The sequence below is a fragment of the Myotis davidii genome, unplaced genomic scaffold, assembly GCF_000327345.1.
Source record: "Myotis davidii unplaced genomic scaffold, ASM32734v1 scaffold481, whole genome shotgun sequence".
In the NCBI taxonomy this organism is placed as follows: Eukaryota; Metazoa; Chordata; class Mammalia; order Chiroptera; family Vespertilionidae; genus Myotis; species Myotis davidii.
Window position 1 is genome coordinate 435,503 of NW_006291201.1, and position 12,786 is coordinate 448,288.

A 12,786-nucleotide genomic window follows, 5' to 3' on the forward strand; every position below is an offset into this window, starting at 1 on the left:
CAGTATGGTATCGCGATTCGCGATTTTGCGCTATCATACTGGGTGTATGGTCGGCTGTGTGCGATTTTGCGAGTGTGGTAAAATCGCATAACAGCAAAATCGCATAACAGCCGAGCATACACCCAGCAGCGCTGCTGATGCCTGAACGGTATGTGGAATGAAGTGGGCGGACATCGGGAGGCCACTATGGCACAGGGCAAGCACTATGGGCAGTCTATCTGAAGTGTACCTGGCGTATAAGACGACCCCCCACTGGGAGGCATATTTTTCAGGGCCAAAAAATCGTCTTATACGCCGGCAAATACGGTAATTATTGATGGCCCACATTTTTTTCACATGCCATTTGCATCTATTCTTTGTAGAAATGCCTAATTCGAGTCCTTTGCCCATTTTTAAATTTGTTTTTTCCCCTTATTTTTGTTGCTATAAGAGTCATTGATATATTCTGGATATTAATCCTCTCTTGGGTATATAATTTGCAAGTATTTTTATCCATTTAATATCTAGCCTTTTTAAAAAATATTTTTATTGATTTTTTACAGAGAGGAAGGGAGAGAAATAGTTAGAAACTCTCTATCAGCTGCCTCCTGCACACCCCCTACTGGTAATGTGCCCACAACTAAGGTACATGCCCTTACCAGAATCAAACCTGGGACCCTTCAGTCCGCAGGCCAATGCTCTATCCACTGAGCCAAACCGGTTAGGGCTTAATAGGTTGCCTTTTAACTCTATTAATACTATCCTTTGATGCAAAAAAATGCTTCTAATTTGAAGAAATTCTATTTATCTGTGTTTTCTTTTGTTGACTATGCTTTTGGTGTCATATACGTTTGTTTTATGTAATGAAACATAATTTCCTTGTGACTCCTGTGACTGCATGTATGACGATGAAAGACACTTCAGTTTTAAAATTAGATGAATATACTTTCTCTTTGTTCTTTTATAATTTAGTTTAAGTACATAATATATTTAAAACCAAAGGATTTTCTTTTAAAATTATATTCTTGGAAACTAAGACATTGAATATGTTTTTTTTAAAAATTTTTTTAAATCTTTACTGTTGAAAGTATTACATAACCACCCCCCCTCCGCCATTGAACCCTTCTAGCCTGCCCCCGCCCTCCACTCTAGGCCTTCACCACTCTATTGAAATATGTTAATAAGAGAAAAAAGTTTATAAAAGAGTCTATCCAGTTTTATTTTTTAAAAACCTAGGTTAAACACAATACATTTATAAACAAGTTAGACTAAAAAGACCAAAATGTATACGTTGGTTCTCTCAGGGTTGTGAGATTGCTAGTGATTTCTATTATACTTTAAATTTTTTCTCATTTTCCAAATTTAAAAAAAACTAGCATATATTGTGTTAATTATCAGAAAATTACAAAGAATGTTGCAACTACAGGATGTGGATGCAAAGGGGCCATATGCTAACCTGACAAGCTCAGGGAAGGCTTGCATGGCAGCATTGCAAACTCAGAGACCTAAAGTAACCACAAAGGATGATCTGAAACTAAAACATTTTTTAACTAAAAAGAGTGGGTAGTCATGTCCTAGCCTGGTACCTTCCTGACAAAGGTCAATCTTTACCTTCACTGAGCCTGTCTTTTGTCTTTTTGCATCTACAATAACATATAGTTGGAATGTCAAAGTAATTTTCCTTTTTCCAGACCCCTCAAAGCACAGGCACTGCTCTATAGAGACCACAAATCCCCTCATTGTTATTGAGTTAATTGCTGACTGCTAACTATCCTGCACCCACTTAAGTAAAAGAAGTATGTGTCTAGTCTATCATTTTATTTTTTATCCAATCACAGAGGTTTCCATGCTTTGTTTTCTCCCACCTCCATAATCTATCCCTACTGGATTTCTTATAGCCTGCTTACTCTCCTCTTTTGATTGTAATGTATAAAACAAGGTGCAAAACTGCCATTCTCCAGAGCATTATCTCAATCTGTTGAGATTCTGCTTTCCGGCATTTGTCTACAGTTTGGCTCAAATAAACTCACAAAAATTCTACAGATGTTTGAATGTTTCTTACATTAACACAAACCAAAAAAATAAAACTTGGAATGCAGGGGGCTCGTAACTATGGAGTTACCAGAATGGCACATGAGCCTAAAATTTGAATTTTGTAAATACTGTAACAGTATATAATGCAGGAATAAAATAATTTAAAATGGAAAATTTACCTGCATAATAAAAGAATCTGTAAAGATATACAATAATATCAAAACAGTATTTATCTCTGCAATAGTAACACAATACAAATTGTTGTTGAAATCTGGAAAGAAAATGATTAAAATGTTAAAAATTGTTCAATTAATCAATAATCAGCCCTAGAAATATGGAGAAAATAAACATCACCAATGATTCCTACCCAGAGGAAATTTTCTAATAACTGCATAGGATTCTCTAGTACAGCGGTTCTCAACCTGTGGGTCGCAACCCCTTTGGGGGTCGAACGACCCTTTCACAGGGGTCGCCTAAGACCATTGGAAAACACATATATAATTACATATTGTTTTTGTGATTACTCACTATGCTTTAATTATGTTCAATTTGTAACAATGAAAATACATTCTGCATATCAGATATTTACATTACGATTCATAACAGTAGCAAAATTACAGTTATGAAGTAGCAATGAAAATAATTTTATGGTTGGGGGTCACCACAACATGAGCAACTGTATTAAAGGGTCGCAGCATTAGAAAGGTTGAGAACCACTGCTCTAGTAGGAATACTCTATCATGTATTTAACCATGCCTTTAATGCTGAGATTTAGATTATTTTCAATAACTCAAAAGTGTCAACCAAATGTTATGATACTTACAAGAGCATTACTTTATATCTGAGTCCTTTTTTTGTTTGTTTATTTGTTTTTTTTGTTGTTGTTGTTGTTGAGTCCTTTTTTAAAAAATTCCTTAGAGCTTTAAAGCCAGCAACAAGAAAGAGGAAGTAGCAAGTCAGTATTAGGACTGGGCTATTGATAAGCCAGGCAACTGGTTTATAGTCTTCACTTTTTAAATTTTATTATGTAAATTTATTTTTTATTGTTCACTTCTTCATTGTGTTCACATAACATACAGTTGGATACAGCACTTTAACTCTTCATCACAGGACCTCTTTCACCCTAACCTCTCTCACACACACACTTCGCCTGCCACCTACCCAGAGAAATTTTTCAAGAATTTCCCAATCTAAATTGCTGCTCACTAATCATAAAGTTGGTGAAAAATACGGAAAAACAGACTATAGGATATTTAAATAACTGGCAGTTACACCAGCCTGAGACCAGCATTGTTAAATTTTTAGTGTTTTCTTTCTAGTCTCTCCTTATAAGCTCCTCAACCACCCACTATTTCCCTTTCCAGAGCCCAGGGCTAAAAATCAAAGAAATAGAGTTAGGATGGATGGATGTCTCCCCTGGTCCAACATTTTATTTTATTTTTCTATTTTTTTAATTGAATTCATTGGGGTGACATTGGTTCACAAAACCATACAGGTTTCAAGTGTACAACTCAACAAAACATCTTCCTCACACTGCATCTGTCCCCATCGCCTCAAGCAAAATCTCTTTTCTGTCCCCATTTCCCCCACCTTTGCCCACATCCACATAACCTCACCCCTTTTCCCTCTGGGTATCATCACACTGTTGTACGTGCCTTTTTATTTTATTTTTTTGTCTTTTTTTTTTTGCTTAATTCCTTCACCTTCTTTTAGTTACAATTTTCTCTTCAATCTTTTGAAATTATAAAAGTATAATACAGTTGAAAATTGAAAGGGTAAAGCTAAACCAATACAATATGGGTTTCCAGAAAACTCTGGGAGAGGGGCTGTTGGAGGAGGAGGAGGAGGTAAATCAATCAGCCATATTCTCGGAAGGTGAGTGGAGTTGGAAACTTGATAGATCTAATAATTTATTGGCTCAGGGCTTGTCAATTACGACAGCCCAGCAAATGAGATTAGAGCAGAGTTGTGGGGGAGGGAGGGTGTGACGCAGCAAGCTACTGGCACCAAGAAAATCTAGCCAAGAGACAGCTGCGTTACCATATTGCGGCACCATTGTTGTTGTTGTTGTTGTTTTTTGTTTGTTTGGGTTTGGTTTTTTAACTAGCTGCTGTTTGCGGAGGTCTACCCACTGCGACACTCTGCATCTCTGGCCGGGTCCTGCAGGACGGTTCACATCGCCCATCTCGCCATCCTCTGCACCCAAGCCCAGGCCACCGCCGCGGTTCAGTTCTTACAGATCAGCACCGCCTTCATCCCGGCTGCAGTACCGACCATCGCTTTCACAGTCCGGCCGCTACCGCTGGTTCCACCTCTGCAACAGGCATCGCTGCTTCTGATATTCGGTGAGTCTTTCCCTGCGGAGGTCAGATCTCCTGATCTTGGAAGTAGCCACATTAGACGTGTACGGTCCTTTGAAAAATGGCCGAGTCAGCCGACAGCAAGGAATTGTTAGTATCCAGTCAAGAAGAGGCTGGTAATAAGGTGATGGTGGAGGGGCCTGGGAAACAGCCGGAGCAGGGGGAAAATGCCGCAGCAGAGCCTGGAAATGATGGAGAGCGCGGTGAAGAAGCCGCCCCTTGCCCTGGGGAAGAAGGGGGAAAATGTGAAGATGCTGCCGGGTCCGGGGAAGGCGGGGAAAAAGGTGAAGTTACTGAGGACTCAGACCCAGACCGACCAAAAGGACTTATAGGTTATCTTTTAGATACAGACTTTGTTGAAAGCCTGCCTATGAAAGTTAAGTACCGTGTATTAGCCCTCAAAAAGCTTCAAACTAGAGTGGCGAATCTAGAATCCAAATTCTTGAGGGAATTTCATGAAATTGAGAGAAAGTTCGCTGAAATGTATCAACCCTTGTTGGAAAAAAGACGTCAGATCATCAATGCAATCTATGAGCCTACAAAAGAGGAATGTGAATATAAATCAGACTATGAGGACTATGATGATGAGGAGATGTATGATGAGGAAGAGATGTATGGTAATGAAGATGGTCTGGTACATGAGTATATGGATGAGGGTTATGAGGAAGATTATTATGATTATGCTATTGTGGAGGAGGAGGATGACAACAATGCTGCTGCTGCTGCTGCTGCTGATGACATTGAGGCTACTGGGGAGAATAATAAAGAAGATGCTCAAGGAATTCCTGATTTTTGGCTGACTGTCTTAAAAAATGTTGATACACTCACTCCTTTGATTAAGAAATATGATGAGCCTATTCTGAAACTCCTGACAGATATTAAAGTGAAGCTTTCAGATCCTGGTGAGCCTCTCAGTTTCACACTGGAATTTCACTTCAAACCCAATGAATATTTCAAAAACGAGCTGTTGACAAAGACCTATGTGCTGAAGTCAAGACTAGCATATTATGATCCCCATCCCTATAGGGGAACTGCGATTGAATATTGCACAGGCTGTGAGATTGATTGGAATGAAGGAAAGAATGTCACTTTGAAAACCATCAAGAAGAAGCAGAAACATCGGATCTGGGGAACAATCCGAACTGTGACAGAAGATTTTCCCAATGATTCATTCTTCAATTTCTTTACTCCTTATGGAATCAGCTCAAATGGAAAGGATGGAAATGATGATTTTTTACTTGGTCACAATTTACGTACTTACATAATCCCAAGATCAGTTTTATTTTTCTCAGGTGATGTACTTGAATCTCAGCAGGAGGGGGTAATTAGGGAAGTTAATGATGCAATTTATGACAAAATTATTTATGATAGTTGGATGGCTGCAATTGAGGAGGTTAAAGCCTGTTGCAAAAATCTTGAGGCAATGGTAGAAGACATTGACCGCTAAGGCTGATCTACATGGCCTTGAAATTAACAGCCTTAGATCTAGATACTCAAAATAAAAACCATTAATTAGTCTTGCATTCTGAATTTTTCTTAGAGTGTTAAAGCATATATTAGAAATACAAAAGAAGTTCAAATACTAATTCATTTGACATTGCATTTTAGTAGTAGACTGCTTTCAAGTAATGTATACTGTGGTAAATGATTTAAGACATTAAAATAGTGTAATGTATTTTAATCCTTCTGAAGTCCTTTTGTCATGTAGCTATCAATTTGTTGATGTGAATATTATCCAGGCTGCTAAATGAGAACCAAATTTTTTTGCTGTTGTTGTTTGGGTAATTTTATTTTCTTAGTACTTTAGCTAGTGAGTTTAATTTTGTCATGCCTGCTTCATTTTGCAATAAAAATGCAGTAGAATTTAAAACTTGAATGCTTAAGAAGAAGCCTGCATATGGTTAAGAATTTCAGGCAAAATCAAATTTATTGTTAATAACAGCTTGTTCATAGGCTCTTATATTATGTAATCATAACAAAAAATGAAACTTAGTAATACTGAGGTTATTGTTTATCAGTGAAATGTTAATCACAGTATTTTTAAAAGATTGACACATTGTACTGTGTAATTGTGTAAGCTGTAATTACAGTGTGTAATTTTTTCTTATACAACATTTAATCATTCATTGAAAGTGATCACTTTACCATTTTGAAAAGACTTCATGTTCTTTCACTGCAAAATAAAATGAATAAAAATTTCAGTGTATCATGTTTTAAAACTGATCTTTTTTTCTGGTTATGAAAGTAATATGTTCATTGGTGAACATTTGGAAAATACAACAAATATTTAATTAAAACTAAAATACTGGGTGGGTGGGAAGAGATCAACCAAAGAACTTGTATGCATATATGCATAATGTATGGACACAGACAATAGGGTGGTCAAGGCCTGGGGTGGGAGGGAGCAGGGGGAGGCTAGAAGGGGTCAATGGGGAAAAAAGAGGGACATATGTAATACTTTCAACAATAAAAAAACCAAACCCCCAAAACAAAAAAAAAACTAAAATGCATATTCCCATTCCTTAAAGATAGGCACTGTTAATGTTTTGATTTATTTTTTACTATTATTTTTCTATGTGTACATATGCATGCAAATTTACTAACACGATACTTAGATATGCAAAGACAGTGTAACTTTTTATTGTTTATAACTGATCTAGTCTTTCTTAAACTTTTTTTCATTGTTAATCCTTACCAGAGGATGTTTTCCCATTGATTTTCAGAGAGTGGAAGGGATGGGGGAGGGAAGGAGAGAGACATGAGAGAGACATCGATTAGGATTGGTTGCCTCAACAAAGGTCAGGGATTGAATCTACAACCCAGAGACCTGCCCTTGACCCTTGGGTGAGCTGGTTGACACTCTAACCACTGAGCACACCAGCCAGATCATAACTGATATAGTCTTAATCCTGAGACCACCTATACTGCCCAGGGTTGCAGGGAAACAAAAATTGCAAATTTAACCAATTCAGTAAACTCATTGCTATTTAGTAGTTTAAATATTCTGTATAAAACAACAAGGTTCTGTGTTTTAGTCAATATTTCAGATTTACCTACAATGTTATCTGGATATGTAAGGGCTTATATTGCTTTATGTCTTGGGTGGGGAGCATACACTGACTGGGGACAGTGAGATGTGGTTGGTCAGAGAGCTGACTTCATCTCAGAGCCTACTTTGCCTTCTTCAGGTATGGAAACCCAGAGATTTGGCTTTCCCCTTTGGCAGACTCTATGAAAGTCACATCTATCCCACTGGGACAAAAGAGAGAGAGAGAGAGAGAGAGAGACAGAGACAGAGAGAGACAGAGAGAGAGATTATTAATAAGTTTATTTTTCTCTTTTACTTTTTCAATTACAGTTGACATTCAATATTATATTAGTTCTTAGCTTCTGATGTAAAGTATAGTGGTTAGATAATCATACTTTACAACACTTCTTCCCCCCCACCCCCGATTTTCAGTATCCATGTGGCACCATACATAGTTATTACAATATTATTGACTATATTCCCTATGCTGTACTTTACATCCCAGTTACTATTTTGTAACTACCAATCTGTACTTCTTAATCCAACAGGGAACTTCTTAATCTCTTCCATACCTTGTGAATGCTGAGAGTGAGTAGGAAGTGATAACTCTGTCTTGTTATGGCTGCCTATCCACTCTACATCCCAGGTGGTTGTAATGTGATCCCACAGAATTATAAAATTTAAGTAGAACAAAAGCTCTTCTGCTTGTGAGTTATTTTTCCACTATTGAACATACTCATTCCTTCAGATTTTGGCTCAAAAAGGTAAGTTTTATAACACTGCTTGTATTTCTCACTCTGTCTCATCTCTCTATAGTCAACTGAGCAGGAAGGCATGGGAATTTTCCTCTTCTTGTCTGGACATAATATCATATCTTTCTCCCAGGTACAATAGTAGATGCTCACTTGCTTTTCCCTGGGGTTGCAATAGTTGACAGTGTATAGGGAAATAGAGACAAGTTACTATTATAGGGGAACCTAAATATGGAAATACTTCCCATATTTACTTGACAAATATAGACCTTTTCACAGTTTTCATCAATGTTAACCTCAACCTCTATTAAATTCCTCACTTCCCCCAAACCCTTCACACACAGAAAGATTAAGCCTCTTTAATTGTGTTTACTTTTATTGTGCATTAAAAAGTCAGGAACATGGGTGTATCTTTTCTGCTGTTTCACAGAGGAGAACCAGGCACCTTGAAGTCCCTCCTGTCCCTTTCTCTTGCCTTCATGAGGTAGAGCAGTAAAACTGCTTCTGGGCTTTCTATAAGGGCAGCCATCCCCTTTGCTATATCTCTCATGTCAATGGCCTCTGGCCAAAGACCATGAGGGACATACCCATAGTTGAAAAAGTTGGATGCATTCATTACTGCTGTGAGGCAGAACACACATCATGGGGAGCTATTGTATGTTATCAGTAAGTGGGTGTTAAAAATCACATTGCAGGATTTGGGCTTTGGTTGTGTGATTTCATGGAGGGTCTAACAGTGGAGGTTTACATTGTAGGAAAAAATTTAGAATTAGCAGCTCAATAAATCTTTATAGGGAGGAAAGACTAGAACAAGAATAAGTCTGTAATTGGTGAAAAGGTTGTAGCCACTCATTTTAGCTAGAATGGCAAGGATTTGGTATTTTTTGGTTGGCACAGTGACCTTGTTTTTGTCTACGCTTAGGCAAAATTAAGTGGCTTTGCTTTGTCACATTTAATTGTAGTCCTAGAGTAACCTGGTCTGAGGCTGTTCTGTGAGATGGTTTATGTCCAATAAGAGAATAACATAGCCTAGCTGTGAATATCAGGCCTGATGTCAGGGACTGCTTTTTATATTTCTTTCTCTTTCACCCCTTCTCAAAGAGGTAATTTGAGACTGTCAATTTTCCGATAGCTTGTGGTGTGATGACAGTACATTTGATTTGGGTTTAGACTGGTGTAAAGGCCCTTTAGGCCTTGAGAGTAGCCATTAGCTTTAGCCCACATTCCAGAGAGGCCTGTACTAGGGTTTAGGACACAAATATAACTAAAAATAGAATTTTACCCTAATTCTTTTTGCAACTGTTCTTAAAAACATAATTCAAACAGTCCTGGAGGAGTTTTGAGGTGTCTTGGGGCACGTAATTTATAGTGCAAATTACAGTATTTAGTATTATATATCAGATGGCATAGAGATCAGTCTTTGAAGCCAGGCTGCTTGGATTCAAATTCCAATTCTGTAACTTATTAGTTGGGTGACCTTGTGCAAGTCACTTTATGTGTCTCAGTTTTCATATCTTGAAAGATAGGGTAATTATTGTGAACTACATCATAGATTATTTTGAACAGCAAATTGATTTATATAAAGTGCTTTTAAATACGCATAGCACATAGATGCTGATAGGTGTATCTATCTTTATTATTTTTATTATTTAGTTATATCTGTAAAATACTCAAAACTGTGAAGTATAAAAAAGACTACAGTAAGTTCTTATTAAATTATTAATAACAAAAGCTGAAAGCTTATACTTTCTATTTTAATAACAGACTCCCCAAGAGTTTTGCTAATATTTAGAAGGCTAAGTGGCAAGTTTAGGTGCAGTGCTTAACTTACTGACAAGCCTGGTTAATGAAGAGGAAAATATAGTGACTAACTATAGTGTTACTTCCTCACCTTCCCAATACATTCAGTAGCCTTATAGCTGTGTACACCAAACTCAACACTTATCATAGGCCATTTGATCACTGGCCAATAAATGCATCATTAAATTAAAATATTTGGATAATTGAGACCATTATAAACTTTTGAACAATAATAGATACAGAGGCAGAGCTGCCTCAAACAGAGTGTCAAACTGCATCGGGAAGGCCGGGGAGGGTTCGGGGGCGGGAGGTAGGGGTAAGAGATCAACCAAAGGACTTGTATGCATGCATATAAGCCTAACCAATGGACATAAGACACTGGGGAATAGGGGAGGCTAGGGGACTGTCTAGGGCGGGGAAAAAAATGGACACATATGTAATACCCTTTGTAATAAAAAATAAAATTTGAAAAAGGAAATATTTGGAAACTGGGAGCTGTCAAACCAGAAACTAAAATCACATGAAATTATATATCATCCATAGGTACATAGCAGATTTGATTTTTTACTACACAGATATATGCAACATATAGCTGATTATTTTAAAGCAGAAAATCTTTTAAAATATAGTCCGACCGGTGTGGGTAAGTGGTTGAGCATCAACCTATGAACCAGGAGGTCACAGTTTAATTCCTGGTCAGGGTGCATGCCAGGATTGTGGCTCGATCCCCAGTAGGGGGCGTGCGGGAGGCAGCTGATCAATTATTCTTTCTCATCATTGATGTTTCTATCTCTCTCTCCCTCTCCCTTCCTTGCTGAAATCAATAAAAATAATATATTTTTAAAAATAAAAGAAATAGAGTCCCAGCTGGGTGGCTTAGCTGGTTGGAGTGTCATCCCATACATCAAAAGGTGGCAGTTTGACTCCCAGTCAGGGTACATACCCAGGTTGCAGGTTTGAGGCTCACATGGGAGGCAACCGATTGATGTTTCTATCTCACATCGATGTTTCTCTTTTCCTCCCTCTCTCTCTCTAAAAATTAATTGAAAGCAAAGATGTATAAAGAATAATTTCCTATGGGACACATTTCAGAAATGTATTTTCTCTGAATTCTTTGCTCAATAATACAGTTTTTAAAAGTAAAAGACAAAAGAATGTCTAACATTAGATGACCCCTGCTTTTTAAAACCACATAAATGATCTATGTGTTGATCTATTCCCAAGATGATTAAAGACCATAAAAACTCCACTAACCCCCATTCTGCATGTGCACACACTTCCATACTCCTACTGGTTCTCTCTGTGTGTGTGCCTGTTTGCATGTGCTCACTCATTAGATGGAAGAGGTGAAGTGGGATGGGAGTGCATGGGGTGGGGGTGTCACTCATCATAAAGGACCCCAGCCCTTATAAAACTTCTCTCCTGGGGCTTGTGCAGGTGCTAAGTAGGGGGTGGGATGAAAGGGAGGCGAGGTTAATCAGCAGAGGTCCCTAATATAAGCCTCTTCTTTGGCCTGTGTGTGTGTGTGCTCATGTGAGCTCACTTCGTATATTATTTGAGCCTTCTGCCTTAGTTTATTTTAAATGAGATGTGTGTTTTTTTAAGCCTTTCATTGCTAGTTTTATTTAAGTATAATTGGTATACAAATTAGTTTCAGGCATGGAATATAGTGATTGGACATTTATAAATCTTAAAATGTGATCACCACACTAAGTCTAATAATCATCCATCACTGGGAAAACTGATCACAATATTATTGGCCATATTCCCCTTCACCTTTTTCCACCACCCTCCAAACTCTTGTCTACTCTGGAAACCATGAGTTTAATTCCTGTTTCAATAAGTCTGTTTTTGTTTTGCTTCATATTCCACATATAAGTGAAATCATATGGTACAGGCAGTCCTCGGGTTATGTCGGACTCGACGTATGTTGTTTCATGGTTACATCACCATCTCCCATTTATTTATAAAAAAAAAGTTCCATCATTTTGACATATGTACATTTGTGCTTAATGTTTTTTATTATTTATTTACCACAAGTAAAGGTCAGGAATTGTTTATCTTTCTTTGAAAAATTTTTTTTTTACTGTTTCACTTCATTACTGCTGTGTATGTGCTCCATGTGAGCTACTTAGGGGCTTATGTAGGTGGGTTCCGACTTACGGCGAAAATTGCGTTATGTCACACTGTAAGAACGGATCTCCAATGTAACCCAAGGACCTACTATATATACATATTCAAGAATATTGAGTTCCATGAACGCCGGGCAGAGGCAGAGGGAGAGAGAGAGATAGACAAGGCGAGGAGGAAATCTCAGGGAGTAGGAGTTGGGGAACCCTTCTGTGCCACAGAAAATTTCCAAAGAGAGTGAAGGAAGACTTTCTGGAAGAGGAAGGCTTTACTGATAGGAAAATGATCAAAGTCTGTAGAAATATTATACTATCTTTTGGAGAGATTAAAGGAAGGAAATAATAAAGATTAGAGAAGAAATAAATGACATAGAGACTAAAGAAAAACAATACAAAAAAATCAATGAAACCAGAGCTGGTTCTGCTGCATTCATTTGCAGCAAGGGTTCAGGATCTGAAGAAGGAGCCACACACAAATGAAAACACTAGAAAAGAAATATGAATTTAGAAGGCATGGGGGGCCAGGCAGAAAACTTCCCTCTAGTGGAGAAGCTCTCTGAAAACTGGGTCCAGTCTGCTTTTTATTCACTTGAATACACATTTTCCCTTTAGGAATGCAAACAGGCATATCAAAGGTAAAGTTTGGTAACAGTAAAAGGATTATCAGGTTAGGGGATTGCCTTGAGCAGTTTGGTCAACAGCAG

At 37.8% G+C, this 12,786-nt stretch overlaps 1 protein-coding gene across 1 annotated transcript; it reads left to right on the top strand.

Moving 5' to 3' along the window:
• Positions 1-3,960: 3,960 nt before the first annotated feature.
• NAP1L2 (nucleosome assembly protein 1-like 2) lies at positions 3,961-6,579 on the top strand. Its single transcript, XM_006764337.2, has one exon. It carries the CDS (start codon positions 4,435-4,437, stop codon positions 5,818-5,820), a length of 1,386 nt encoding a protein of 461 aa, XP_006764400.1. The 5' UTR covers positions 3,961-4,434; the 3' UTR covers positions 5,821-6,579.
• Positions 6,580-12,786: the final 6,207 nt, after the last annotated feature.